Here is a 24,325-nt window from a genome sequence, read left to right as displayed (position 1 = left end):
CAACCCAAGATCATGAATACTCTATAGTTTTGGATAAGATAAGCAAATTTGATGAGAGGCGCCAAACGGACATTGCTAAAACACTTGCAAGCAAATATCCAACGAAACTTCCAATCCTGAAATATCAGAAAATGGGCACTCTCCAACTCAACTCTTATGGTTTAGCTTCCCTGAAAGTTCCCCAAAACTTGAAGCAAACTACCAACACTCTCAAAAACCTTAAGCCCCCCACCCATATTAGTTTCTCCAGGCTGAAAATCAGGGCCGTAGGAACGGTACCGGAGAGTAAATCCGATGCCAAGGAGCCTGAAGATCCACCTTCCATCAATTTTGCATTTGTTCATGTAAGTGAAAAATGATTAGTTTTACAATAAAATACAATGGCGACACCATATATGTATTTATTTTTTGGTTTTAGTCTGTGTTACTACCAGATGGAACACCTGATGTGCATTTTCGTACAGCCTGTGGTGGGCAGAAGCTTAGAGATGTAATGTTGGATTCAAATATTGAATTGTATGGACCATATGTAAGTTAATACATATTAATGTTTCTCATTAAATGCCTTTTTTTGTATTATCATAATTAAATAATATGTAGGATGTTTTAATTATGAACCTGATTTGTTGAATTATCAGGCAAGACCTTTGCTAAATTGTGCTGGAACAGGAACCTGTGGGACTTGCATGGTAGAGGTGAGTTATATATCTGCTACCACATGAGCTCCGACGAAATTAACCAATTCTGATAAAGTCTTGTTAAACCTTTTCTAACCTGTAACAAAAGTTTAATGATAATGTCAGGTTATAATGGGGAAGGAGTTGCTTAACCCTCGTGCAGACACAGAGAAGGAAATACTCAAGAAGGTATGTATATATATCCTTGTCATTGTCATTTATCATCATTCCTCAAGTTGCAATTCCTATTGCTTTTATTGCTATTTTCTCAAATGCTGAAATTTTCTTCTTTTTTTCAGAAACCCAAAAACTGGAGACTTGCTTGCCAAACCACAGTTGGTAAAACAGATTCTAGAGGACTGGTTTGTAATCCAAATTTCTTAATAACTAGTTCTATGGCCCATTGACCATCTTTTCCTTTAACTATAAACATACATATGAAGCAATTCTTTTCTTTTTTTGCTTATGCCCTCAATCTAATGCAGGTTGTCATCCAACAACTGCCTGAGTGGAAAGCTCATGAATGGAAATATGAGAAACTATTGCCTCCTGAATTATCACAATAAAGACTTTTTTTTTTTGTACTGGCCATATTGTTAGTTCCAATTATTACAAGGTCGTGGAAAAAAATCATCTTCTTTATGTCATTAAAAAAAATCACATTGCCAAAAAAAAAAAACCATGAACATGATAGAAAAGTTGCTGCACATCATCATCATCATCGTAAAGCAAAAGATAACCACAACAACAAAGACAAAATGATGAACTAAAAAGGACCACAAAAAAAAAAAAAGCAAAGAAAAGAAAGAAGGGAATAATCTCCTTTTTCTTTTATTACAGAGGCAAATGGATTTGAAGCACAAGCTTAGAACTCATTGGACAAGGGTGCATGATCACTAGGGATATACAAGTTTCCATAGACGAGACCAGCTAGCCCTCCTCCAATAAGGGGGCCAACCCAGTAGATCCAATTGTCATGAAAGTCACCGCTAGCGACCGCAGGCCCAAAAGACCGGGCTGGGTTCATGGATCCACCGGAGAATGGGCCTGCAGCCAGGATATTGGCACCAACGATGAAACCAATGGCAATGGGAGCAATGATGCCTAAGGATCCTTTCTTGGGGTCAGCTGCAGTAGCATACACTGTGTACACCAAAGCAAATGTGATTACAATCTCCATAACCACTCCTTCGATGGCTCCAACTCCGGCGGCAACGCTGTGGGTGGGGATAGGCTGAAAAGAAGGAAAAAAAAAAGTTTACAACTTTACATAGTCAATTAATGATAATTACATACAAGTGTTTGAATATCAAATAATGATCCTAGGGTAATTAATTAATCTTGTTTAACCCCTAGTTGATTGCACAAAAAAAGTAGTGATATGATTTAAAAATATATTAACTTTATTCTTTTTCTAAGTATTAGGGAAAATAGTACTATGGGGCAATTTTTATGTATTTTATTAAGCATTCATCATTCATATTTAAAAAAAAAAAATTAAAAATAAAGTATGATGTCAAAATTAATTTTTTTTATTTGTCGGATATTTTTTTTGTCTATTTTATGATCTAAACTAAATTCTTTGGGATTCATGGCTGTCTCTCCCACTTTATGGAACATGAGTTCTCCCTTTAATATTAAAAATCCGATTAAAAAATTTTGTGTCTTTTTTGTCCAACTTTAATATTAAATCTCTGATTAAAAAAATTGGGGAATGGAAAAAGACTGACTCGCCTCATTAAGCTAAGCATATTATAAAATGTTAAAAGCATTGTCAACCCATGGCAGAAATTATTGTATTATCATGTTTGCGGTCGAATTAGGAAAGAAAATGTTAAAACTTAAAACTACCCTTGGTTTTACTTGCACAAGAATCTTGATATTACGAGAATATAGAAGTCATGGATTACTTGTATAAACGATGGCGTTCATGGACATGGAACTTACCAAGTCTCCAGTGACAACTTTGAGAAGGAAGCAGGCAACAATGGAGCCAAGAAGCTGGGCAATCCAGTAGAAGATGCCAGTGAGAATGGTGATTTGTCCACCAAGAGCCAAGCCAAAGGTAACAGCAGGGTTAACATGGCCACCGGAGATGTTGGCTCCAACGGAAACTGCAACAAAGAGAGCAAATCCATGGCAAATAGCAATGGCTACTAGACCAGCGGGATCAAGAGCTGCATTGTTTGTCAATTTATCTGTAACAAAGAGAAGAAAAACCCTATATAATTACACGTTGCAAGACTAATAACATCAAGAATTAGTAACTAAAAAATGGGTAATTAATTAGATAATGCAAATAGGTAGATTAGTTAGAGATATAGAACTGACTGTAAGCAATAGCTGAACCAACACCAGCAAAAACAAAAAGCAAGGTTGAGATAAATTCAGCAAGATAGGCTTTAAAAGAGCCTAAACTAAAAGAATCATCAAAGCGACCAAAGGCAATCCTGGCCATCTTTGAAACACGATTAGCTTAGCTAGAGGGAAGTGAACTCTTCAGTGGAGGAGAAGGCCAGGCAAGGGTAGGTAAAAAAGAGTTCGGAAATAGCACAAATGTGCCTTTCTCATGTCATGTGTATATATATATACACACACAACTATGAATTGACACATAAAAATATATATGAGTATAATATAAGGTTTTATTATTAAATGAAGTCATGAGTTGTTTAAGGGTATTATTGTTTTAATTATGTATTTGATATATATGTGAGGATAGATAAAAAGATTATGGGGATGCATACATGCACATCCAATCAAATTTCTTCTGCTATCCTAGCTGTCATTAACTTTCTTTATTAGAAATGTCTGGATGCATATCAATGATTCATCCATGTTACCATCCTCCACAGAAGGATAGAGGCAAGTGTGAAGGATATAGTGATAAAAAAAAAAGGAGGTGATTGGTGCGTGACTAGCTTTGGTCCACTAATGGCACCGACCATGTTAAAAAAAAATGGAAATTTTGTGGGATTTGAAAAATGAATGGATAGGTTTGATCATTGATGGGATTTTATTTATATATGAATAAAATTTGATTATTTGAGGGTTTTGAAGGTAATATAATTAACTGTGGTTGGTTCAAGATTAGGTTAAGGAGAGGCCGGCTTAATGGACATTGATGGAAAGGAATCTCTATGACATTCCTGAAAAGTAAAATGAATTTTTTTTGTTTGCTTCCTTATTATTCTTAATGGAATAATTTATAATTAAGTTTAAAGTGTAGCAAATTAATATGTAAGGTTTACTATACTTTAGGGACTTAATTGTAAATTACCCTTGTTAATGATAACCTTTCTAGTTATGTATTGATATCAACGTGATTAATCCTCTTGTTTTGCCTTTCTCTTTTTGAAATTTTCTGTCTGCTTTTTCTTTTGCCTCTTTTCACCCCTTGGAAAAAGGGATATCCATTAGGTGATTCTACTGCTCCAAACTGGGGCTGGGATTTGTGGTTGTGAATTGGCCAATTTTATGTGATGCCATTGCCGACCCACGACCTTTTTAAAGGTTGAAATTGACAGTTCACCATACCACCACTGATTACTGTTTTGAATCATTATACGGGGCAGAGCCAAATCACCACATCTTTTATTTCGAGTCACAGGGAAATACATTCAAACATCACATGTTCTGTGTCTCAATTCAAAGAGGCCAAAGAATCCAAAGACGAGTGCACTTCTGATGCTTTTGATAATACTATGCGCACAGGAATTCAAGTATGATCAATCAGAACTCAACGGAAAGCTACAAATTTGGAAGCTGAAATTTCAAAACAACCACATGCAACACAAACATTAATAAATTCCATTTATGTAATCTTGCCAGCTTCCCATTCAAGAATAAGTTAGATTACAAATTTCATGTTGTAAATCAATCCACCTGCATGCCTTCGGGAAAAGGTATTGAAGCACAACAATGATAATATCCATTCTCATCATACACAAAACGTTGTGAAAGATGAGCTTCACGTATGAGATACTCCCCCCATTCCTCAGATCCAAACTTCTTGAAAATACCTCGAGCATCAAAGTAATCGTTTTTTCTTCTCTTCTCCCTGAAAATTTTGAGCTCCACATATTAGCCATGCAGACAGTGAAGGCAAATGAAATCATTAAGAACCAGTAGCGGAAGGTTTAGGTAAAGAAATAAAGGGAAAAGAAAACGCATTATTACCCTCTCCTATGGCTTGTCTTCATCACTGTGGCATGCAACTGCAACACAGCAGATATGCAACATTAGTACTTCTGAGACCGAGACCAAAGTAGATAAAATAAGGACACATGGCAACATGAAATGCTCCATCTACATCATTATCAAATCAATCATTGTTTAAGCTGATAAAATTCTAGTTCATGGTTTGTTCCAGGATTAAATAATCTCTCTCTGAAGGTCTAAGGATCCTTCACCCCACCCCCAATTTTCACTTCTTTTGGGGTGGGTGAGTGGGGTGTGAAGACAAATTTTATTTCATAGCCTACCTTTCAAATGATGAAAGTCAAACTACCACACAATATTTTAACACAACTGCATTTGAGAGAGGAATACAACATATACTTGATAAAAATATCCAGTGCATTAAGTTGTGTTACTTTCACAACCACATAATAGCTTAAACCAGTGCATTGACAATTTCAAATTAATATCAGACTTTCAGAGCTTAAGTTGCTCAATATGTATGCATTTACGACAACTCCAAAGTATTTACTGCATAAAAATATCCAGTGCATTAAATTCTGTTACTTTCAGAGCCACTTAATAGCTTAAACCAGTGCATTGACAATTTCAAATTAATATCGGACTTTCAGAGCTTAAGTTGCTCAATATGTATGCATTTACGATAATTCTAAAGTATTTACTGCATGTTTCTGTCCATTTTACTCATTTTTCTAGCATTATAGATTGCCAAATAAGTAAGCCAGCAGCACGACCTGGACTTGGCAACTGTGGAGTTGAAAGAATGACCCAGAAGAACCAAAACTTTCTTTTACATTACTAGGAAATGAACATTTCATAATGCAACAGTCATGGAAAACATGCACATAAATGCTATGAGTATTTTAAAATTAAAGATGGCTTGCACAATCTCCACACACAAATAATTCCCTTAATGAAACTAGGTTTGCATGATACTCTGAAACCCTGATAGGCATTAGCAATGCCATGCATTCCTATTCCAAGATCTATTCTAAATCGTACAATTAAAAGGTTTTAGGTAACTTCCACATTTGTCCAGTCCCAGAACATTATAAGATCAGGCCTTAAATATAGTACAGGTGGAGAAGGAAGGAAATGACAGTATGGATAAAGATTCAAGACAAGCAACTTATACAACTGAAAAGAAGTACAGAATATTATAAGAAGAAGAGGCTAAAACCTTCATTTTTATTGGTAACATAGAGCAAAGCAAGTATGCAATGGTTGTTGCAAAGAAAATACCTATATTTTAAATCTGTATTCAGAGAATGAGGGAGCAATTATTGCATATGGTGGCAACATTTGAATAACCCCAAATGTAATATCAGCATATCAAGTATAATCATATAATGATGAACAAGGGATAACTGAAGGGTCACATATTGCACCTTTAACTTATGTTTAGCGTCCCTTCTCTAGGACAAGTCCAGCCTCAACAAATGCATCAATAATGACCTCTAAGAAAGCTAAGGAAATCCAAAAGAGTCCAACTCAACTGACAGAAAAACCTCAAATCCATTTGTACTAGGCAGCATTGTCCTCCTTTCCGGTTGTTTCCAAATGCAGCTATAAGAAAATAGATATGTATAAGACATTAGACAATTGACACTTCGATAATTAGGATACGACAGGCACGTAAAAGGCGGTCCTCATTTCCAACTTCTTCTACAGTTGCATAGAGAACACGGGCTTTTGCCATAGAACCTCTCAAGCAATCCTACACAGGGATAACAGCATAAGAGTTCAGGTCCTCAATAAGACAAAATTTAAAAACTATACTGTCACCATGAAACGAGTACATGTAAACAGTTCCACCCTGACAACATTGTTCCTAAATGTAGTCATTTTTAGAAGTTACACCACTAAAAATTAAGAAGCATTCAAACCTAATTTACTGAGGACAAAGTTCAAGGTTGAAAAGGCCACTTTATTTTACTGCAGATAACACAAACAAGAGAATGAATTTCTGTTCTACTTACCAGCCCCTTAAGTCTGATAGAGAGTGGTCGATTATCCAACGCATCCATCACTTTTGATGATATACTCTAAAAAAAGGTATATAGCATTTCATCATCAAATAGTGCTACCAGCAGCCAAAACCTATCTTATTCAAAGACAATATACCTTCAAAACCTCAGTAGCTGCATCAATTCGCTCCTTATTCCAGAGCTTCAACATAAGCACAGTTAAGTGAAATGCTGTAGGTTTGATAAATATAGATTTGTCTATTCCCAAGTCTGTAAAGTGCAACATAAATCAGTAAGATTTTATCAAAGTAAAGAGAGAATGTAAAATAGGAAGAAAATAAATGGATTGATTCTCAAACAAAAGCACAAAACAGAAGCAAATTAGTTAGCTTCAGTAAGTTTGGCGAGTAGTAACAAAATTTTCCCCAAAATAAGCAAGAAAAAGCAAAATAGGAACCAGGATTTCACTGGTAAAAATGGATGGATTGAGACAAATATTATACTTCTGTGAAACTATATCCTGCTATCAGGCATCCATAATCTCTTCATTTAAAATTGGTAATTTTTTTAAATCCTACCAGATAAAGTAGATGGCTTTGATGCTTTAGGTGCGTAACTAACAAGAGGCACGCTAGTTAGATCCACTTTAACATTTTTGTCATCTTCAACTTTAAGTTCAACTGCAACATCAGATCCTCTACTGAACTCTTGGTCCTTATCTTCATTATCAGAAGTACCTTCATTGGGATCACTCTCCACGGTCTCATCCAGGAAAGCATCACTAATTTCCAATATCGAGTTCTGAAAATTCACTAACTTATCAACCAATTCTGGGTGAATAGCTAGTGGAAGAGATATGAAGTGGGAATAATTGAGACCTGGGCTGTTAACTGCCTGTGTTTCAAACCCCAAGAAAGACAGCAAAAAAAAAAGAAGGTTAGTACCATGTCTAGAAAAGGATAAATGATCAAGTGTATATTTGACATCCGCTATGAACAAGTAAACAACTATTCCCTAACATGTATCAAATCACTTTTATTAATTGGAGTCGTTTGTACAGAATATTTTAGATAGAACACAAGGAAAAAAAGCAACTTATGAAAGATTGCTAACTTAACAAAAAGAACACCCATGTTTGCTCACAGCTCTACCACTTGATGTTAAAAGTCAGTTCCATTGCCATCATGAAACCTTTCTGCGTATAATTTTCCTCTTGATGGTAATGAATGCATTGATAGGGTTACTTCATCTAACCTTAGATAAATTCACCATTCCACAGAGATGACACAAGTCATGAACTAATAGAATTCATAAAAAATGCCACACAACAAAACTAGCTCCCAAAAATATATAAGATGACAATGAAATAACATACACAAATGAGCAAACCTCATCTATAATAGCTTGTATCTTTTCTGAAGCACTAGTTACACTATCAATTGAACTTCCTTCAATGACTGCAATAGTTAACCACATAAGAGTCAGAAAAAAGGGCTAATCAACATTGTAGCAAATCAATTTAAACACAAAAGATAATGAAAATGTTGAAATTAGAGTTGTCTTAACTTATTAGGATTGGTCATGTTGAAATTAGAAATCAAAGTAACCATGAGCATTCAATATGATAATTTGATGACAATTACATAGTGAGATGCAAATTCACAAAAATCCTTTAAACTTACTAATAGATTCCTCCTCCTTTGATGATGGAATGAAAATCTTAACTCCCATCTCCTCTTCAATTTTTTGCTGTGTAGATCCTCTGAGGCAGGAAACTTAGAAGTGTAAGAAAACACAGATTTAACTTTTGTTCAAGAAAATTCATATGCTGAATCTCATACCCTTTTCCTTTGATAAACCGAATTAGAGAGGCACCTACCTACAAATCAAGCAGAGTAAATGAGCCCAAAGACTTAAAAGAGATTTAAAAATTGAAAAAACAAAAAGAAAAGGAACAGAAAGAATCAAGGGAACACAACAAAAAAACAGCAAGAAAGCCACAAGTGAAGAGGACTTTTAAATAACATTGCATTAGAAAGGTTGAGATATTTTTGGTGTCTTACCGTATTTATTTAGGAAATAATGCATAAAATTAGTTCTGAAGAAAGCAATGCGCAACAATAGAAATCATGAGTAATAAAATCTCATAGATAAGGTAATTCTGTAGAAGAAATCATAACAAAACATTACATAAACTGGACAGGAAATCACGATATCAGAAATGCACATGAAAAATGCGACAGTGGTGCAACATGACAAAGGCCTAACCACTAAAACACATGCAGATCCATGGCAAGGCATTTCCCTTTAGTAGTACAAGAAAAGCAGCATATATAATGCGATCTGATACCAACACAGTTACACAACTCATTTTGGTTGTCAGCTTTCATTTCCACTAAGGAAGCAACATCCCAAATAATCAGAGAGAGAGAGAGAGAGAGAGCATAATAGTGACAGAAAGAGTCAGCTGAAAATTGTATTTTCTTAGATACCATGTGACTCAGACAAAACCCATCTCATGAATAGGCCTGAATATATACATATATGTATGTTTGTGTGTGTGTGTGTGTGTGTGTGACAAGTAAAATATTAACATACCTCAATGGAAAGTGAATGCTTCTCCATAGAAAGCACAGACCCTCCTTCTAAAACTTTATTTTCGGTATTATTGTCCAGGAGCTAGAACTGACAGTTGACTGAGTTACTTCAGTTACAGTCACTTGTTTAGTATTTGAAAAGGAGCCAGATGAAAAGTGTACTTCTTGAAGTTGATCTTCATTTTCTGACTCAACAGTCACATCTTTTATCAGGGATTCTGCAGATAAGCATCCAAACAGCAAATATTTAAATGATTAGTTGAAGTAAAACACAATAGAACACTCAAAAGGTAAACACAATAGAACACTCAAAAGGGGATGATAATGATTCTCAAAATCAATAATAATCATAATAAACTCTACCAAAATACCTAGAAGACATAGGTATTTATAATAGTATTAGTAATTCAACCAGTATTAAGATCTGGAAACCCAAAGTCCCAAACAAGAAAATACTTAAACAAATACTAATTAGGAATCACAAACCAACTCAAACTTCCTATATAAAATAAAATACTACTTCCTAAAAATAATAGAATTCTTAAACTTCCTAATGCTTAAAAATTAAACTAAAGATCTTAATTTTACAATTAAACATTATATCAAATAATTACTAAATTGAATCTTCCTTGACTGCATCAATAGTATAATGATATTGTTCCAAGACTGACTACTTGTTGACAAGGTCAATTGAAAGTAGTATATAATCTTGAACCAAAAGGCAGGAAAAAATATCTTTCACGTGAGTCTGCATACTGAATATAAATTTGCTATGAGCAAAATCTTCATAGCTTTTTGAAATTCGAATTATATATAAATATAATCTGACAGGATGGCAGAAGTATAATTCGATCACTAATTGCAGTTATACATACTACTGGATTAACCAAAATGATAACCCAGAGAAAAAAATGATAGCAAAAAATTCCATGATGAGAAAGGCAAGATATATAAGAAAACTAACCATCAACAGAACTGGCTTCAGTAGATATTGGTCTCCATTGACGAGTAACTGTCTTTTGCTTTTTGTTCCTGTCCATGCTACCTAACCTAATTTTTGGCCCTGTTGTCTTCCTATTAAAGCTCAAACTATAATAAGAACATTGTTCCTGCCACATCAGTTATTGCAATAAAACTAAGCCAGCTGCAGACTCCATTAAATACCACACTACACCTTTTACACATCTAGAATCTCCAAATTATATTGAGCAGCAACAAGAAAAAAATTTTAACACTTATTTTTGACAGAAGAAACTGAAAATTAGTGTACTAAACTAAGAATCTTATGATATAATGCATCAGAAGATCATTTGTTCCACCTTTACGCTTTTACCCCTTTCAATCCAGTTAACAAAATTGCAAAGGAAAAAAAAGAATCAGAACATAATTAAATCACAAAGTGGACTGGAAAGCCAACATAACTTCAGATACAATGTTGAACACTTCAGTTCCTGGAGAAGAATTATTAGTTCTTCAAAGTGCATAAGTATCCTCCTCCCTTTTCTGTAAGCATTTTTAGTAGGCTTCCTTCTAAGTTTGGTTTTTTTTTTTTTTTTCCTCCCCTCAATCCTCCTAAGAAATTACCAGAATAAGAAAAGAAAAATAGTGAAATAATAAAGCTGCTTTTGTTGTTGATGTTTTCGTTCAAATTGTATAAATAAAAGCATGGGTAGAAAAAAAATTTTTGAGTTTATCCAAAACTGCATCTCCTTTTATACATACTTCAAACTCATCCTCAAATAAATTTGCCTTCTCATTCATGAACCTAATCACCATCTGAGAATCTAATATTAGAAAGGAATACGAAAAAGGGGTGGGAAGCTACAATTACACCAAAACTTAAAAAAAAATTAAAAAAATAAAAAAGTTGACATCGTGCAGAATTGAACATAAAAAGAAGTAACAAGATTCCTACCTGAAAGTAATTATCTGGCTTCGACTTCACATATGAATTCCCAAGTTTGAGCACACTATCCGCTCTGCAACTATAACAAAACAAAATCAAACAACTCAACTCAACCATGAATGAGAAAGAAATTTGCAGCTAATAACAGGAATAATTATTTCTACTGATTTAATTAATCAACAATCCATAAGTAAGGAGTACTCATTAAACACCAGGAATACGAGTAGCTCAGCTTCAAGATTAAATTAACTCAACAATTTAGCTTAAAGCTGAACCTAGTACAAGAATCAAATTCGTATAATAGCATTACAAGCAAGTGAAAAGCGTAATTTTTTTTATTAAGTTCATATCATTAACAGTATTTTTTTTTCTTTTTCTATTTTAATGAATAATGAGAAACATAAGGTGGAAAATGTCTGGCATGTTTTTCTCTAGACAATAATTTCTCGAGAAGCAAACAGAAACAGCGTACCTCAAGAGGAAGATTGACCTACGAGCAAACATCCGTATCTTTCTTCTTTCTATACTGCCGTGGAAGAGGAACGGTTTCTATACTTTCACACGTGCGAACCCTAACAAAGCAGAGCGCAATTATCTATTTTTTTATTCCTTTTCATTTATTTACGGTGTAATAATTTATTTTTTAATTTTTTTCATTTATTTATCTATTATATTTTAGGGATATAGTTTCAAATATTTATTATATATATTTAAATTATTTTTAAATAAATATCGATATAAATACTTAATCTAAAAATTATAATTTTTTTTTAATTTATATTATATATATATATATATATATATATATTTTTGAAGAATTCGAATTAAAATTTTATAATTTTTGAAATAATTTTAATATTGCTGAATTAAATATAAATAATGTAAAAAAAAATTAAGAAAAAAATAATGAAATTGGGTATTATCCGATAAATAGCAGGAGGTAATTAATTAAATGTTTTCAAAGAAAAGCATGCATATAAATCAATCAATGCAAAAAAGGCAGGATGGAATTCCTGCTTTGCTCAAGGAGGAGAGATTCTTCTTTCTTTTTTTTTTCTCTCTCTTTAGTTGGCTCTCTACAGATTCTTGTTTTCTTCTTATCTTTACAGTAACCGCAGTGATAATGATACCAAACTTGAAAGAGGAGAGCAAACAATTTCAACTCAAGGCAAGAATACACCAGGAAAACCATATACAGAGTTCATCATCTGCAGTTTAGAATCTAATCAAGGAAAGGAAAGAACCCAAATAATTTGGTGTTGTATTCTGATATCCTTCAAGAACATATCCAAGAGCGCTAGTAAGTAACAAATGTTTTAGCCATGGTGTGTCTAGTTCTTTTTGGGTGCAAAAACAAACGTTCCATCGCAGACTATGTCCTATCAGCTCTGGTGATCATAGCCATTCTCACTTGCTTGAGAATCTTTTGTTATACCATTTATCGGTTGTTGAAGAAGGAAAATCCGCGTGATCATGGCATGGAAATGCAGCAGGAGAGGATAAGATATGCACATTGACATTGGCATTTCCCTGCCAGAGAGAGCAAGTTTGAGATCATGCGTCTCTGGTTGTTCATCAGTCCAGCCTATTATCATTATTGGCAAGTCTCAGTCTGCTTGCTGTCAATTCTCTTGTTTATGAAATTTCTTGTTATAATTGTACTTGTTTGGCTAGAGATCCACTTAAATGAAATTTTTTATTTGTTTTTTTTTCCTGGCAAATGCAAGATTGTTTCTTTTCTCTTCATTTTCCATTCCTATGAGATGATCATATTACAGCAAACCTTGAGGGCAAAAACCAATAAAAAAGAGAAGTCAGTGTCATTCCCTAGCAGATAGGAATGGACTATAGATAAAGCAGAGATATCCAAGATAAGATTTCCTATGAATCGCAAAAGGTTCTCTATTAAGCAATTCATTTACACCAAAAAAGGTTCATCCACAGGCAGAGCAACTTAATAAGCTGTAGACCTCAAATGAAAATAGACAGCCACAAATTTGGAAGCTGAAATTTCAAAACAACCACATGCAACACAAACATTAATAAATTCCATTTATGTAATCTTGCCAGCTTCCCATTCAAGAATAAGTTAGATTACAAATTTCATGTTGTAAATCAATCCACCTGCATGCCTTCGGGAAAAGGTATTGAAGCACAACAATGATAATATCCATTCTCATCATACACAAAACGTTGTGAAAGATGAGCTTCACGTATGAGATACTCCCCCCATTCCTCAGATCCAAACTTCTTGAAAATACCTCGAGCATCAAAGTAATCGTTTTTTCTTCTCTTCTCCCTGAAAATTTTGAGCTCCACATATTAGCCATGCAGACAGTGAAGGCAAATGAAATCATTAAGAACCAGTAGCGGAAGGTTTAGGTAAAGAAATAAAGGGAAAAGAAAACGCATTATTACCCTCTCCTATGGCTTGTCTTCATCACTGTGGCATGCAACTGCAACACAGCAGATATGCAACATTAGTACTTCTGAGACCGAGACCAAAGTAGATAAAATAAGGACACATGGCAACATGAAATGCTCCATCTACATCATTATCAAATCAATCATTGTTTAAGCTGATAAAATTCTAGTTCATGGTTTGTTCCAGGATTAAATAATCTCTCTCTGAAGGTCTAAGGATCCTTCACCCCACCCCAATTTTCACTTCTTTTGGGGTGGGTGAGGTGTGAAGACAAATTTTATTTCATAGCCTACCTTTCAAATGATGAAAGTCAAACTACCACACAATATTTTAACACAACTGCATTTGAGAGAGGAATACAACATATACTTGATAAAAATATCCAGTGCATTAAGTTGTGTTACTTTCACAACCACATAATAGCTTAAACCAGTGCATTGACAATTTCAAATTAATATCAGACTTTCAGAGCTTAAGTTGCTCAATATGTATGCATTTACGACAACTCCAAAGTATTTACTGCATAAAAATATCCAGTGCATTAAATTCTGTTACTTTCAGAGCCACTTAATAGCTTAAACCAGTGCATTGACAATTTCAAATTAATATCGGACTTTCAGAGCTTAAGTTGCTCAATATGTATGCATTTACGATAATTCTAAAGTATTTACTGCATGTTTCTGTCCATTTTACTCATTTTTCTAGCATTATAGATTGCCAAATAAGTAAGCCAGCAGCACGACCTGGACTTGGCAACTGTGGAGTTGAAAGAATGACCCAGAAGAACCAAAACTTTCTTTTACATTACTAGGAAATGAACATTTCATAATGCAACAGTCATGGAAAACATGCACATAAATGCTATGAGTATTTTAAAATTAAAGATGGCTTGCACAATCTCCACACACAAATAATTCCCTTAATGAAACTAGGTTTGCATGATACTCTGAAACCCTGATAGGCATTAGCAATGCCATGCATTCCTATTCCAAGATCTATTCTAAATCGTACAATTAAAAGGTTTTAGGGTAACTTCCACATTTGTCCAGTCCCAGAACATTATAAGATCAGGCCTTAAATATAGTACAGGTGGAGAAGGAAGGAAATGACAGTATGGATAAAGATTCAAGACAAGCAACTTATACAACTGAAAAGAAGTACAGAATATTATAAGAAGAAGAGGCTAAAAACCTTCATTTTTATTGGTAACATAGAGCAAAGCAAGTATGCAATGGTTGTTGCAAAGAAAATACCTATATTTTAAATCTGTATTCAGAGAATGAGGGAGCAATTATTGCATATGGTGGCAACATTTGAATAACCCCAAATGTAATATCAGCATATCAAGTATAATCATATAATGATGAACAAGGGATAACTGAAGGGTCACATATTGCACCTTTAACTTATGTTTAGCGTCCTTCTCTAGGACAAGTCCAGCCTCAACAAATGCATCAATAATGACCTCTAAGAAAGCTAAGGAAATCCAAAAGAGTCCAACTCAACTGACAGAAAAACCTCAAATCCATTTGTACTAGGCAGCATTGTCCTCCTTTCCGGTTGTTTCCAAATGCAGCTATAAGAAAATAGATATGTATAAGACATTAGACAATTGACACTTCGATAATTAGGATACGACAGGCACGTAAAAGGCGGTCCTCATTTCCAACTTCTTCTACAGTTGCATAGAGAACACGGGCTTTTGCCATAGAACCTCTCAAGCAATCCTACACAGGGATAACAGCATAAGAGTTCAGGTCCTCAATAAGACAAAATTTAAAAACTATACTGTCACCATGAAACGAGTACATGTAAACAGTTCCACCCTGACAACATTGTTCCTAAATGTAGTCATTTTTAGAAGTTACACCACTAAAAATTAAGAAGCATTCAAACCTAATTTACTGAGGACAAAGTTCAAGGTTGAAAAGGCCACTTTATTTTACTGCAGATAACACAAACAAGAGAATGAATTTCTGTTCTACTTACCAGCCCCTTAAGTCTGATAGAGAGTGGTCGATTATCCAACGCATCCATCACTTTTGATGATATACTCTAAAAAAAGGTATATAGCATTTCATCATCAAATAGTGCTACCAGCAGCCAAAACCTATCTTATTCAAAGACAATATACCTTCAAAACCTCAGTAGCTGCATCAATTCGCTCCTTATTCCAGAGCTTCAACATAAGCACAGTTAAGTGAAATGCTGTAGGTTTGATAAATATAGATTTGTCTATTCCCAAGTCTGTAAAGTGCAACATAAATCAGTAAGATTTTATCAAAGTAAAGAGAGAATGTAAAATAGGAAGAAAATAAATGGATTGATTCTCAAACAAAAGCACAAAACAGAAGCAAATTAGTTAGCTTCAGTAAGTTTGGCGAGTAGTAACAAAATTTTCCCCAAAATAAGCAAGAAAAAGCAAAATAGGAACCAGGATTTCACTGGTAAAAATGGATGGATTGAGACAAATATTATACTTCTGTGAAACTATATCCTGCTATCAGGCATCCATAATCTCTTCATTTAAAATTGGTAATTTTTTTAAATCCTACCAGATAAAGTAGATGGCTTTGATGCTTTAGGTGCGTAACTAACAAGAGGCACGCTAGTTAGATCCACTTTAACATTTTTGTCATCTTCAACTTTAAGTTCAACTGCAACATCAGATCCTCTACTGAACTCTTGGTCCTTATCTTCATTATCAGAAGTACCTTCATTGGGATCACTCTCCACGGTCTCATCCAGGAAAGCATCACTAATTTCCAATATCGAGTTCTGAAAATTCACTAACTTATCAACCAATTCTGGGTGAATAGCTAGTGGAAGAGATATGAAGTGGGAATAATTGAGACCTGGGCTGTTAACTGCCTGTGTTTCAAACCCCAAGAAAGACAGCAAAAAAAAAAGAAGGTTAGTACCATGTCTAGAAAAGGATAAATGATCAAGTGTATATTTGACATCCGCTATGAACAAGTAAACAACTATTCCCTAACATGTATCAAATCACTTTTATTAATTGGAGTCGTTTGTACAGAATATTTTAGATAGAACACAAGGAAAAAAAGCAACTTATGAAAGATTGCTAACTTAACAAAAAGAACACCCATGTTTGCTCACAGCTCTACCACTTGATGTTAAAAGTCAGTTCCATTGCCATCATGAAACCTTTCTGCGTATAATTTTCCTCTTGATGGTAATGAATGCATTTTTTGGGTTACTTCATCTAACCTTAGATAAATTCACCATTCCACAGAGATGACACAAGTCATGAACTAATAGAATTCATAAAAAATGCCACACAACAAAACTAGCTCCCAAAAATATATAAGATGACAATGAAATAACATACACAAATGAGCAAACCTCATCTATAATAGCTTGTATCTTTTCTGAAGCACTAGTTACACTATCAATTGAACTTCCTTCAATGACTGCAATAGTTAACCACATAAGAGTCAGAAAAAAGGGCTAATCAACATTGTAGCAAATCAATTTAAACACAAAAGATAATGAAAATGTTGAAATTAGAGTTGTCTTAACTTATTAGGATTGGTCATGTTGAAATTAGAAATCAAAGTAACCATGAGCATTCAATATGATAATTTGATGACAATTACATAGTGAGATGCAAATTCACAAAAATCCTTTAAACTTACTAATAGATTCCTCCTCCTTTGATGATGGAATGAAAATCTTAACTCCCATCTCCTCTTCAATTTTTTGCTGTGTAGATCCTCTGAGGCAGGAAACTTAGAAGTGTAAGAAAACACAGATTTAACTTTTGTTCAAGAAAATTCATATGCTGAATCTCATACCCTTTTCCTTTGATAAACCGAATTAGAGAGGCACCTACCTACAAATCAAGCAGAGTAAATGAGCCCAAAGACTTAAAAGAGATTTAAAAATTGAAAAAACAAAAAGAAAAGGAACAGAAAGAATCAAGGGAACACAACAAAAAAACAGCAAGAAAGCCACAAGTGAAGAGGACTTTTAAATAACATTGCATTAGAAAGGTTGAGATATTTTTGGTGTCTTACCGTATTTATTTAGGAAATAATGCATAAAATTAGTTCTGAAGAAAGCAATGCGCAACAATAGAAATCATGAGTAATAAAATCTCATAGATAAGGTAATTCTGTAGAAGAAATCATAACAAAACATTACATAAACTGGACAGGAAATCACGATATCAGAAATGCACATGAAAAATGCGACAGTGGTGCAACATGACAAAGGCCTAACCACTAAAACACATGCAGATCCATGGCAAGGCATTTCCCTTTAGTAGTACAAGAAAAGCAGCATATATAATGCGATCTGATACCAACACAGTTACACAACTCATTTTGGTTGTCAGCTTTCATTTCCACTAAGGAAGCAACATCCCAAATAATCAGAGAGAGAGAGAGAGAGAGAGAGCATAATAGTGACAGAAAGAGTCAGCTGAAAATTGTATTTTCTTAGATACCATGTGACTCAGACAAAACCCATCTCATGAATAGGCCTGAATATATACATATATGTATGTTTGTGTGTGTGTGTGTGTGTGTGTGACAAGTAAAATATTAACATACCTCAATGGAAAGTGAATGCTTCTCCATAGAAAGCACAGACCCTCCTTCTAAAACTTTATTTTCGGTATTATTGTCCAGGGAGCTAGAACTGACAGTTGACTGAGTTACTTCAGTTACAGTCACTTGTTTAGTATTTGAAAAGGAGCCAGATGAAAAGTGTACTTCTTGAAGTTGATCTTCATTTTCTGACTCAACAGTCACATCTTTTATCAGGGATTCTGCAGATAAGCATCCAAACAGCAAATATTTAAATGATTAGTTGAAGTAAAACACAATAGAACACTCAAAAAGGTAAACACAATAGAACACTCAAAAAGGGGATGATAATGATTCTCAAAATCAATAATAATCATAATAAACTCTACCAAAATACCTAGAAGACATAGGTATTTATAATAGTATTAGTAATTCAACCAGTATTAAGATCTGGAAACCCAAAGTCCCAAACAAGAAAATACTTAAACAAATACTAATTAGGAATCACAAACCAACTCAAACTTCCTATATAAAATAAAATACTACTTCCTAAAAAATAATAGAATTCTTAAACTTCCTAATGCTTAAAAAATTAAACTAAAGATCTTAATTTTACAATTAAACATTATATCAAATAATTACTAAATTGAATCTTCCTTGACTGCATCAATAGTATAATGATATTGTTCCAAGACTGACTACTTGTTGACAAGGTCAATTGAAAGTAGTATATAATCTTGAACCAAAAGGCAGGAAAAAATATCTTTCACGTGAGTCTGCATACTGAATATAAATTTGCTATGAGCAAAATCTTCATAGCATTTTGAAATTCGAATTATATATAAATATAATCTGACAGGATGGCAGAAGTATAATTCGATCACTAATTGCAGTTATACATACTACTGGATTAACCAAAATGATAACCCAGAGAAAAAAATGATAGCAAAAAATTCCATGATGAGAAAGGCAAGATATATAAGAAAACTAACCATCAACAGAACTGGCTTCAGTAGATATTGGTCTCCATTGACGAGTAACTGTCTTTTGCTTTTTGTTCCTGTCCATGCTACCTAACCTAATTTTTGGCCCTGTTGTCTTCCTATTAAAGCTCAAACTATAATAAGAACATTGTTCCTGCCACATCAGTTATTGCAATAAAACTAAGCCAGCTGCAGACTCCATTAAATACCACACTACACCTTTTACACATCTAGAATCTCCAAATTATATTGAGCAGCAACAAGAAAAAAATTTTAACACTTATTTTTGACAGAAGAAACTGAAAATTAGTGTACTAAACTAAGAATCTTATGATATAATGCATCAGAAGATCATTTGTTCCACCTTTACGCTTTTACCCCTTTCAATCCAGTTAACAAAATTGCAAAGGAAAAAAAAGAATCAGAACATAATTAAATCACAAAGTGGACTGGAAAGCCAACATAACTTCAGATACAATGTTGAACACTTCAGTTCCTGGAGAAGAATTATTAGTTCTTCAAAGTGCATAAGTATCCTCCTCCCTTTTCTGTAAGCATTTTTAGTAGGCTTCCTTCTAAGTTTGGTTTTTTTTTTTTTTTTGCTGCCCTAAATCCTGGTAGGAAATTACAAGAAGAAGAAAAGAAAAATCTTGAAATAAAAAAGCTGCTTTTGTTGTTGATTTTTTCTTTCAAATTGTTAAATAAAAGCATGGGTAGAAAAAATTTTTGAGTTTATCCAAAACTGCATCTCCTTTTATACATACTTCAAACTCATCCTCAAATAAATTTGCCTTCTCATTCATGAACCTAATCACCATCTGAGAATCTAATATTAGAAAGGAATACGAAAAAAAGGGGTGGGAAGCTACAATTACACCAAAACTTAAAAAAAAAAATTAAAAAAAATAAAAAAAGTTGACATCGTGCAGAATTGAACATAAAAAAAGAAGTAACAAGATTAATACCTGAAAGTAATTAGCTGGCTTCGACTTCACATATGAATTCCCAAGTTTGAGCACACTATCCGCTCTGCAACTATAACAAAACAAAATCAAACAACTCAACTCAACCATGAATGAGAAAGAAATTTGCAGCTAATAACAGGAATAATTATTTCTACTGATTTAATTAATCAACAATCCATAAGTATGGAGTACTCATTAAACACCAGGAATACGAGTAGCTCAGCTTCAAGATTAAATTAACTCAACAATTTAGCTTAAAGCTGAACCTAGTACAAGAATCAAATTCGTATAATAGCATTACAAGCAAGTGAAAAGCGTAATTTTTTTTATTAAGTTCATATCATTAACAGTATTTTTTTTTTCTTTTTCTATTTTAATGAATAATGAGAAACATAAGGTGGAAAATGTCTGGCATGTTTTTCTCTAGACAATAATTTCTCGAGAAGCAAACAGAAACAGCGTACCTCAAGAGGAAGATTGACCTACGAGCAAACATCCGTATCTTTCTTCTTTCTATACTGCCGTGGAAGAGGAACGGTTTCTATACTTTCACACGTGCGAACCCTAACAAAGCAGAGCGCAATTATCTATTTTTTTATTCCTTTTCATTTATTTACGGTGTAATAATTTATTTTTTAATTTTTTTCATTTATTTATCTATTATATTTTAGGGATATAGTTTCAAATATTTATTATATATATTTAAATTATTTTTAAATAAATATCGATATAAATACTTAATCTAAAAATTATAATTTTTTTTTAATTTATATTATATATATATATATATATATATATATATTTTTGAAGAATTCGAATTAAAATTTTATAATTTTTGAAATAATTTTAATATTGCTGAATTAAATATAAATAATGTAAAAAAAAATTAAGAAAAAAATAATGAAATTGGGTATTATCCGATAAATAGCAGGAGGTAATTAATTAAATGTTTTCAAAGAAAAGCATGCATATAAATCAATCAATGCAAAAAAGGCAGGATGGAATTCCTGCTTTGCTCAAGGAGGAGAGATTCTTCTTTCTTTTTTTTTTCTCTCTCTTTAGTTGGCTCTCTACAGATTCTTGTTTTCTTCTTATCTTTACAGTAACCGCAGTGATAATGATACCAAACTTGAAAGAGGAGAGCAAACAATTTCAACTCAAGGCAAGAATACACCAGGAAAACCATATACAGAGTTCATCATCTGCAGTTTAGAATCTAATCAAGGAAAGGAAAGAACCCAAATAATTTGGTGTTGTATTCTGATATCCTTCAAGAACATATCCAAGAGCGCTAGTAAGTAACAAATGTTTTAGCCATGGTGTGTCTAGTTCTTTTTGGGTGCAAAAACAAACGTTCCATCGCAGACTATGTCCTATCAGCTCTGGTGATCATAGCCATTCTCACTTGCTTGAGAATCTTTTGTTATACCATTTATCGGTTGTTGAAGAAGGAAAATCCGCGTGATCATGGCATGGAAATGCAGCAGGAGAGGATAAGATATGCACATTGACATTGGCATTTCCCTGCCAGAGAGAGCAAGTTTGAGATCATGCGTCTCTGGTTGTTCATCAGTCCAGCCTATTATCATTATTGGCAAGTCTCAGTCTGCTTGCTGTCAATTCTCTTGTTTATGAAATTTCTTGTTATAATTGTACTTGTTTGGCTAGAGATCCACTTAAATGAAATTTTTTATTTGTTTTTTTTTCCTGGCAAATGCAAGATTGTTTCTTTTCTCTTCATTTTCCATTCCTATGAGATGATCATATTACAGCAAACCTTGAGGGCAAAAACCAATAAAAAAGAGAAGTCAGTGTCATTCCCTAGCAGATAGGAATGGACTATAGATAAAGCAGAGATATCCAAGATAAGATTTCCTATGAATCGCAAAAGGTTCTCTATTAAGCAATTCATTTACACCAAAAAAAGGTTCATCCACAGGCAGAGCAACTTAATAAGCTGTAGACCTCAAATGAAAATAGACAGCCACAAATTTGGAAGCTGAAATTTCAAAACAACCACATGCAACACAAACATTAATAAATTCCATTTATGTAATCTTGCCAGCTTCCCATTCAAGAATAAGTTAGATTACAAATTTCATGTTGTAAATCAATCCACCTGCATGCCTTCGGGAAAAGGTATTGAAGCACAACAATGATAATATCCATTCTCATCATACACAAAACGTTGTGAAAGATGAGCTTCACGTATGAGATACTCCCCCCATTCCTCAGATCCAAACTTCTTGAAAATACCTCGAGCATCAAAGTAATCGTTTTTCTTCTCTTCTCCCTGAAAATTTTGAGCTCCACATATTAGCCATGCAGACAGTGAAGGCAAATGAAATCATTAAGAACCAGTAGCGGAAGGTTTAGGTAAAGAAATAAAGGGAAAAGAAAACGCATTATTACCCTCTCCTATGGCTTGTCTTCATCACTGTGGCATGCAACTGCAACACAGCAGATATGCAACATTAGTACTTCTGAGACCGAGACCAAAGTAGATAAAATAAGGACACATGGCAACATGAAATGCTCCATCTACATCATTATCAAATCAATCATTGTTTAAGCTGATAAAATTCTAGTTCATGGTTTGTTCCAGGATTAAATAATCTCTCTCTGAAGGTCTAAGGATCCTTCACCCCACCCCCAATTTTCACTTCTTTTGGGGTGGGTGAGTGGAATGTGAAGACAAATTTTATTTCATAGCCTACCTTTCAAATGATGAAAGTCAAACTACCACACAATATTTTAACACAACTGCATTTGAGAGAGGAATACAACATATACTTGATAAAAATATCCAGTGCATTAAGTTGTGTTACTTTCACAACCACATAATAGCTTAAACCAGTGCATTGACAATTTCAAATTAATATCAGACTTTCAGAGCTTAAGTTGCTCAATATGTATGCATTTACGACAACTCCAAAGTATTTACTGCATAAAAATATCCAGTGCATTAAATTCTGTTACTTTCAGAGCCACTTAATAGCTTAAACCAGTGCATTGACAATTTCAAATTAATATCGGACTTTCAGAGCTTAAGTTGCTCAATATGTATGCATTTACGATAATTCTAAAGTATTTACTGCATGTTTCTGTCCATTTTACTCATTTTTCTAGCATTATAGATTGCCAAATAAGTAAGCCAGCAGCACGACCTGGACTTGGCAACTGTGGAGTTGAAAGAATGACCCAGAAGAACCAAAACTTTCTTTTACATTACTAGGAAATGAACATTTCATAATGCAACAGTCATGGAAAACATGCACATAAATGCTATGAGTATTTTAAAATTAAAGATGGCTTGCACAATCTCCACACACAAATAATTCCCTTAATGAAACTAGGTTTGCATGATACTCTGAAACCCTGATAGGCATTAGCAATGCCATGCATTCCTATTCCAAGATCTATTCTAAATCGTACAATTAAAAGGTTTTAGGGTAACTTCCACATTTGTCCAGTCCCAGAACATTATAAGATCAGGCCTTAAATATAGTACAGGTGGAGAAGGAAGGAAATGACAGTATGGATAAAGATTCAAGACAAGCAACTTATACAACTGAAAAGAAGTACAGAATATTATAAGAAGAAGAGGCTAAAAACCTTCATTTTTATTGGTAACATAGAGCAAAGCAAGTATGCAATGGTTGTTGCAAAGAAAATACCTATATTTTAAATCTGTATTCAGAGAATGATGGAGCAATTATTGCATATGGTGGCAACATTTGAATAACCCCAAATGTAATATCAGCATATCAAGTATAATCATATAATGATGAACAAGGGATAACTGAAGGGTCACATATTGCACCTTTAACTTATGTTTAGCGTCCTTCTCTAGGACAAGTCCAGCCTCAACAAATGCATCAATAATGACCTCTAAGAAAGCTAAGGAAATCCAAAAGAGTCCAACTCAACTGACAGAAAAACCTCAAATCCATTTGTACTAGGCAGCATTGTCCTCCTTTCCGGTTGTTTCCAAATGCAGCTATAAGAAAATAGATATGTATAAGACATTAGACAATTGACACTTCGATAAT

At 33.8% G+C, this 24,325-nt stretch overlaps 4 protein-coding genes and 1 long non-coding RNA gene across 8 annotated transcripts; 1 reads left to right on the top strand and 4 right to left on the bottom strand.

Moving 5' to 3' along the window:
- The first annotated feature begins 51 nt into the window (after window positions 1–51).
- Window positions 52–1,283, top strand: LOC110670719 (photosynthetic NDH subunit of subcomplex B 3, chloroplastic). The gene is made up of 6 exons (XM_021832877.2): window positions 52–344; window positions 419–529; window positions 639–695; window positions 804–866; window positions 977–1,039; window positions 1,163–1,283. The coding sequence occupies exons 1-6, from the start codon at window positions 132–134 to the stop codon at window positions 1,241–1,243; spliced, it is 588 nt and encodes a 195-aa protein (XP_021688569.2). The 5' UTR covers window positions 52–131; the 3' UTR covers window positions 1,244–1,283.
- Window positions 1,284–1,484: 201 nt separating this feature from the next.
- LOC110670718 (aquaporin TIP2-1) lies at window positions 1,485–3,352 on the bottom strand. Its single transcript, XM_021832876.2, has 3 exons — window positions 3,009–3,352; window positions 2,625–2,875; window positions 1,485–1,911 (listed from the first exon to the last, which is right to left on the bottom strand). Exons 1-3 carry the CDS (start codon window positions 3,133–3,135, stop codon window positions 1,543–1,545), a joined length of 747 nt encoding a protein of 248 aa, XP_021688568.2. The 5' UTR covers window positions 3,136–3,352; the 3' UTR covers window positions 1,485–1,542.
- Window positions 3,353–4,464: 1,112 nt separating this feature from the next.
- Window positions 4,465–11,203, bottom strand: LOC110670717 (uncharacterized). Its single transcript, XM_058149010.1, is given in 14 exon segments — window positions 4,465–4,737; window positions 4,857–4,894; window positions 6,266–6,286; window positions 6,288–6,334; window positions 6,504–6,594; window positions 6,857–6,922; window positions 7,002–7,114; window positions 7,423–7,738; window positions 8,234–8,301; window positions 8,527–8,606; window positions 8,686–8,723; window positions 9,443–9,522; window positions 9,525–9,659; window positions 10,406–11,203. Coding segments are annotated over 14 exon segments (1,431 nt in total). The 5' UTR covers window positions 10,560–11,203; the 3' UTR covers window positions 4,465–4,553.
- Window positions 11,204–13,373: 2,170 nt separating this feature from the next.
- On the bottom strand, window positions 13,374–20,887 carry LOC110656139 (uncharacterized). 4 transcript variants are annotated; one of them, XM_058149006.1, is made up of 14 exons: window positions 20,738–20,887; window positions 20,274–20,343; window positions 19,318–19,462; window positions 18,350–18,567; window positions 17,591–17,628; window positions 17,432–17,511; window positions 17,139–17,206; window positions 16,328–16,643; window positions 15,907–16,019; window positions 15,762–15,827; window positions 15,409–15,499; window positions 15,172–15,239; window positions 13,766–13,803; window positions 13,374–13,646 (listed from the first exon to the last, which is right to left on the bottom strand). In XM_058149006.1, the coding sequence occupies exons 1-14, from the start codon at window positions 20,767–20,769 to the stop codon at window positions 13,463–13,465; spliced, it is 1,527 nt and encodes a 508-aa protein (XP_058004989.1). In that variant the 5' UTR covers window positions 20,770–20,887; the 3' UTR covers window positions 13,374–13,462. The 4 variants fall into 4 exon arrangements, with proteins under 4 accessions (XP_058004989.1, XP_058004990.1, XP_058004992.1 ...); XM_058149007.1 differs by having other exon boundaries at window positions 20,274–20,337; window positions 20,738–20,864; XM_058149009.1 differs by having other exon boundaries at window positions 19,318–19,427; window positions 20,738–20,816.
- Window positions 20,888–22,684: 1,797 nt separating this feature from the next.
- Window positions 22,685–24,325, bottom strand: LOC131180895 (uncharacterized). The gene is made up of 2 exons (XR_009149564.1): window positions 24,097–24,325; window positions 22,685–22,723 (listed from the first exon to the last, which is right to left on the bottom strand). It is a non-coding gene; the product is annotated as an uncharacterized LOC131180895 (long non-coding RNA).

The sequence above is a fragment of the Hevea brasiliensis genome, chromosome 6, assembly GCF_030052815.1.
Source record: "Hevea brasiliensis isolate MT/VB/25A 57/8 chromosome 6, ASM3005281v1, whole genome shotgun sequence".
NCBI classification, from domain to species: domain Eukaryota; kingdom Viridiplantae; phylum Streptophyta; class Magnoliopsida; order Malpighiales; family Euphorbiaceae; genus Hevea; species Hevea brasiliensis.
Note: the sequence above shows the minus strand (reverse complement) of the source record. Positions and strands in the feature narration are given on the sequence as shown.

Coding starts and splice junctions, on each gene's coding strand:
- LOC110670719 (XM_021832877.2), top strand. CDS start 132: ATGGGCACTCTCCAACTCAACTCTTATGGTTTAGCTTCCCTGAAAGTT. Junction 867..976: donor AGAAGGAAATACTCAAGAAG/GTATGTATATAT, acceptor TCTTTTTTTCAG/AAACCCAAAAACTGGAGACT. Junction 1,040..1,162: donor AAACAGATTCTAGAGGACTG/GTTTGTAATCCA, acceptor AATCTAATGCAG/GTTGTCATCCAACAACTGCC.
- LOC110670718 (XM_021832876.2), bottom strand. CDS start 3,135: ATGGCCAGGATTGCCTTTGGTCGCTTTGATGATTCTTTTAGTTTAGGC. Junction 2,876..3,008: donor TGGTTCAGCTATTGCTTACA/GTCAGTTCTATA, acceptor TCTTTGTTACAG/ATAAATTGACAAACAATGCA. Junction 1,912..2,624: donor AAGTTGTCACTGGAGACTTG/GTAAGTTCCATG, acceptor CCTTCTTTTCAG/CCTATCCCCACCCACAGCGT.
- LOC110656139 (XM_058149006.1), bottom strand. CDS start 20,769: ATGTTTGCTCGTAGGTCAATCTTCCTCTTGAG. Junction 16,644..17,138: donor TACAAGCTATTATAGATGAG/GTTTGCTCATTT, acceptor TTTGAAACACAG/GCAGTTAACAGCCCAGGTCT. Junction 15,240..15,408: donor CCGCCTTTTACGTGCCTGTC/GTATCCTAATTA, acceptor TAGCTTTCTTAG/AGGTCATTATTGATGCATTT.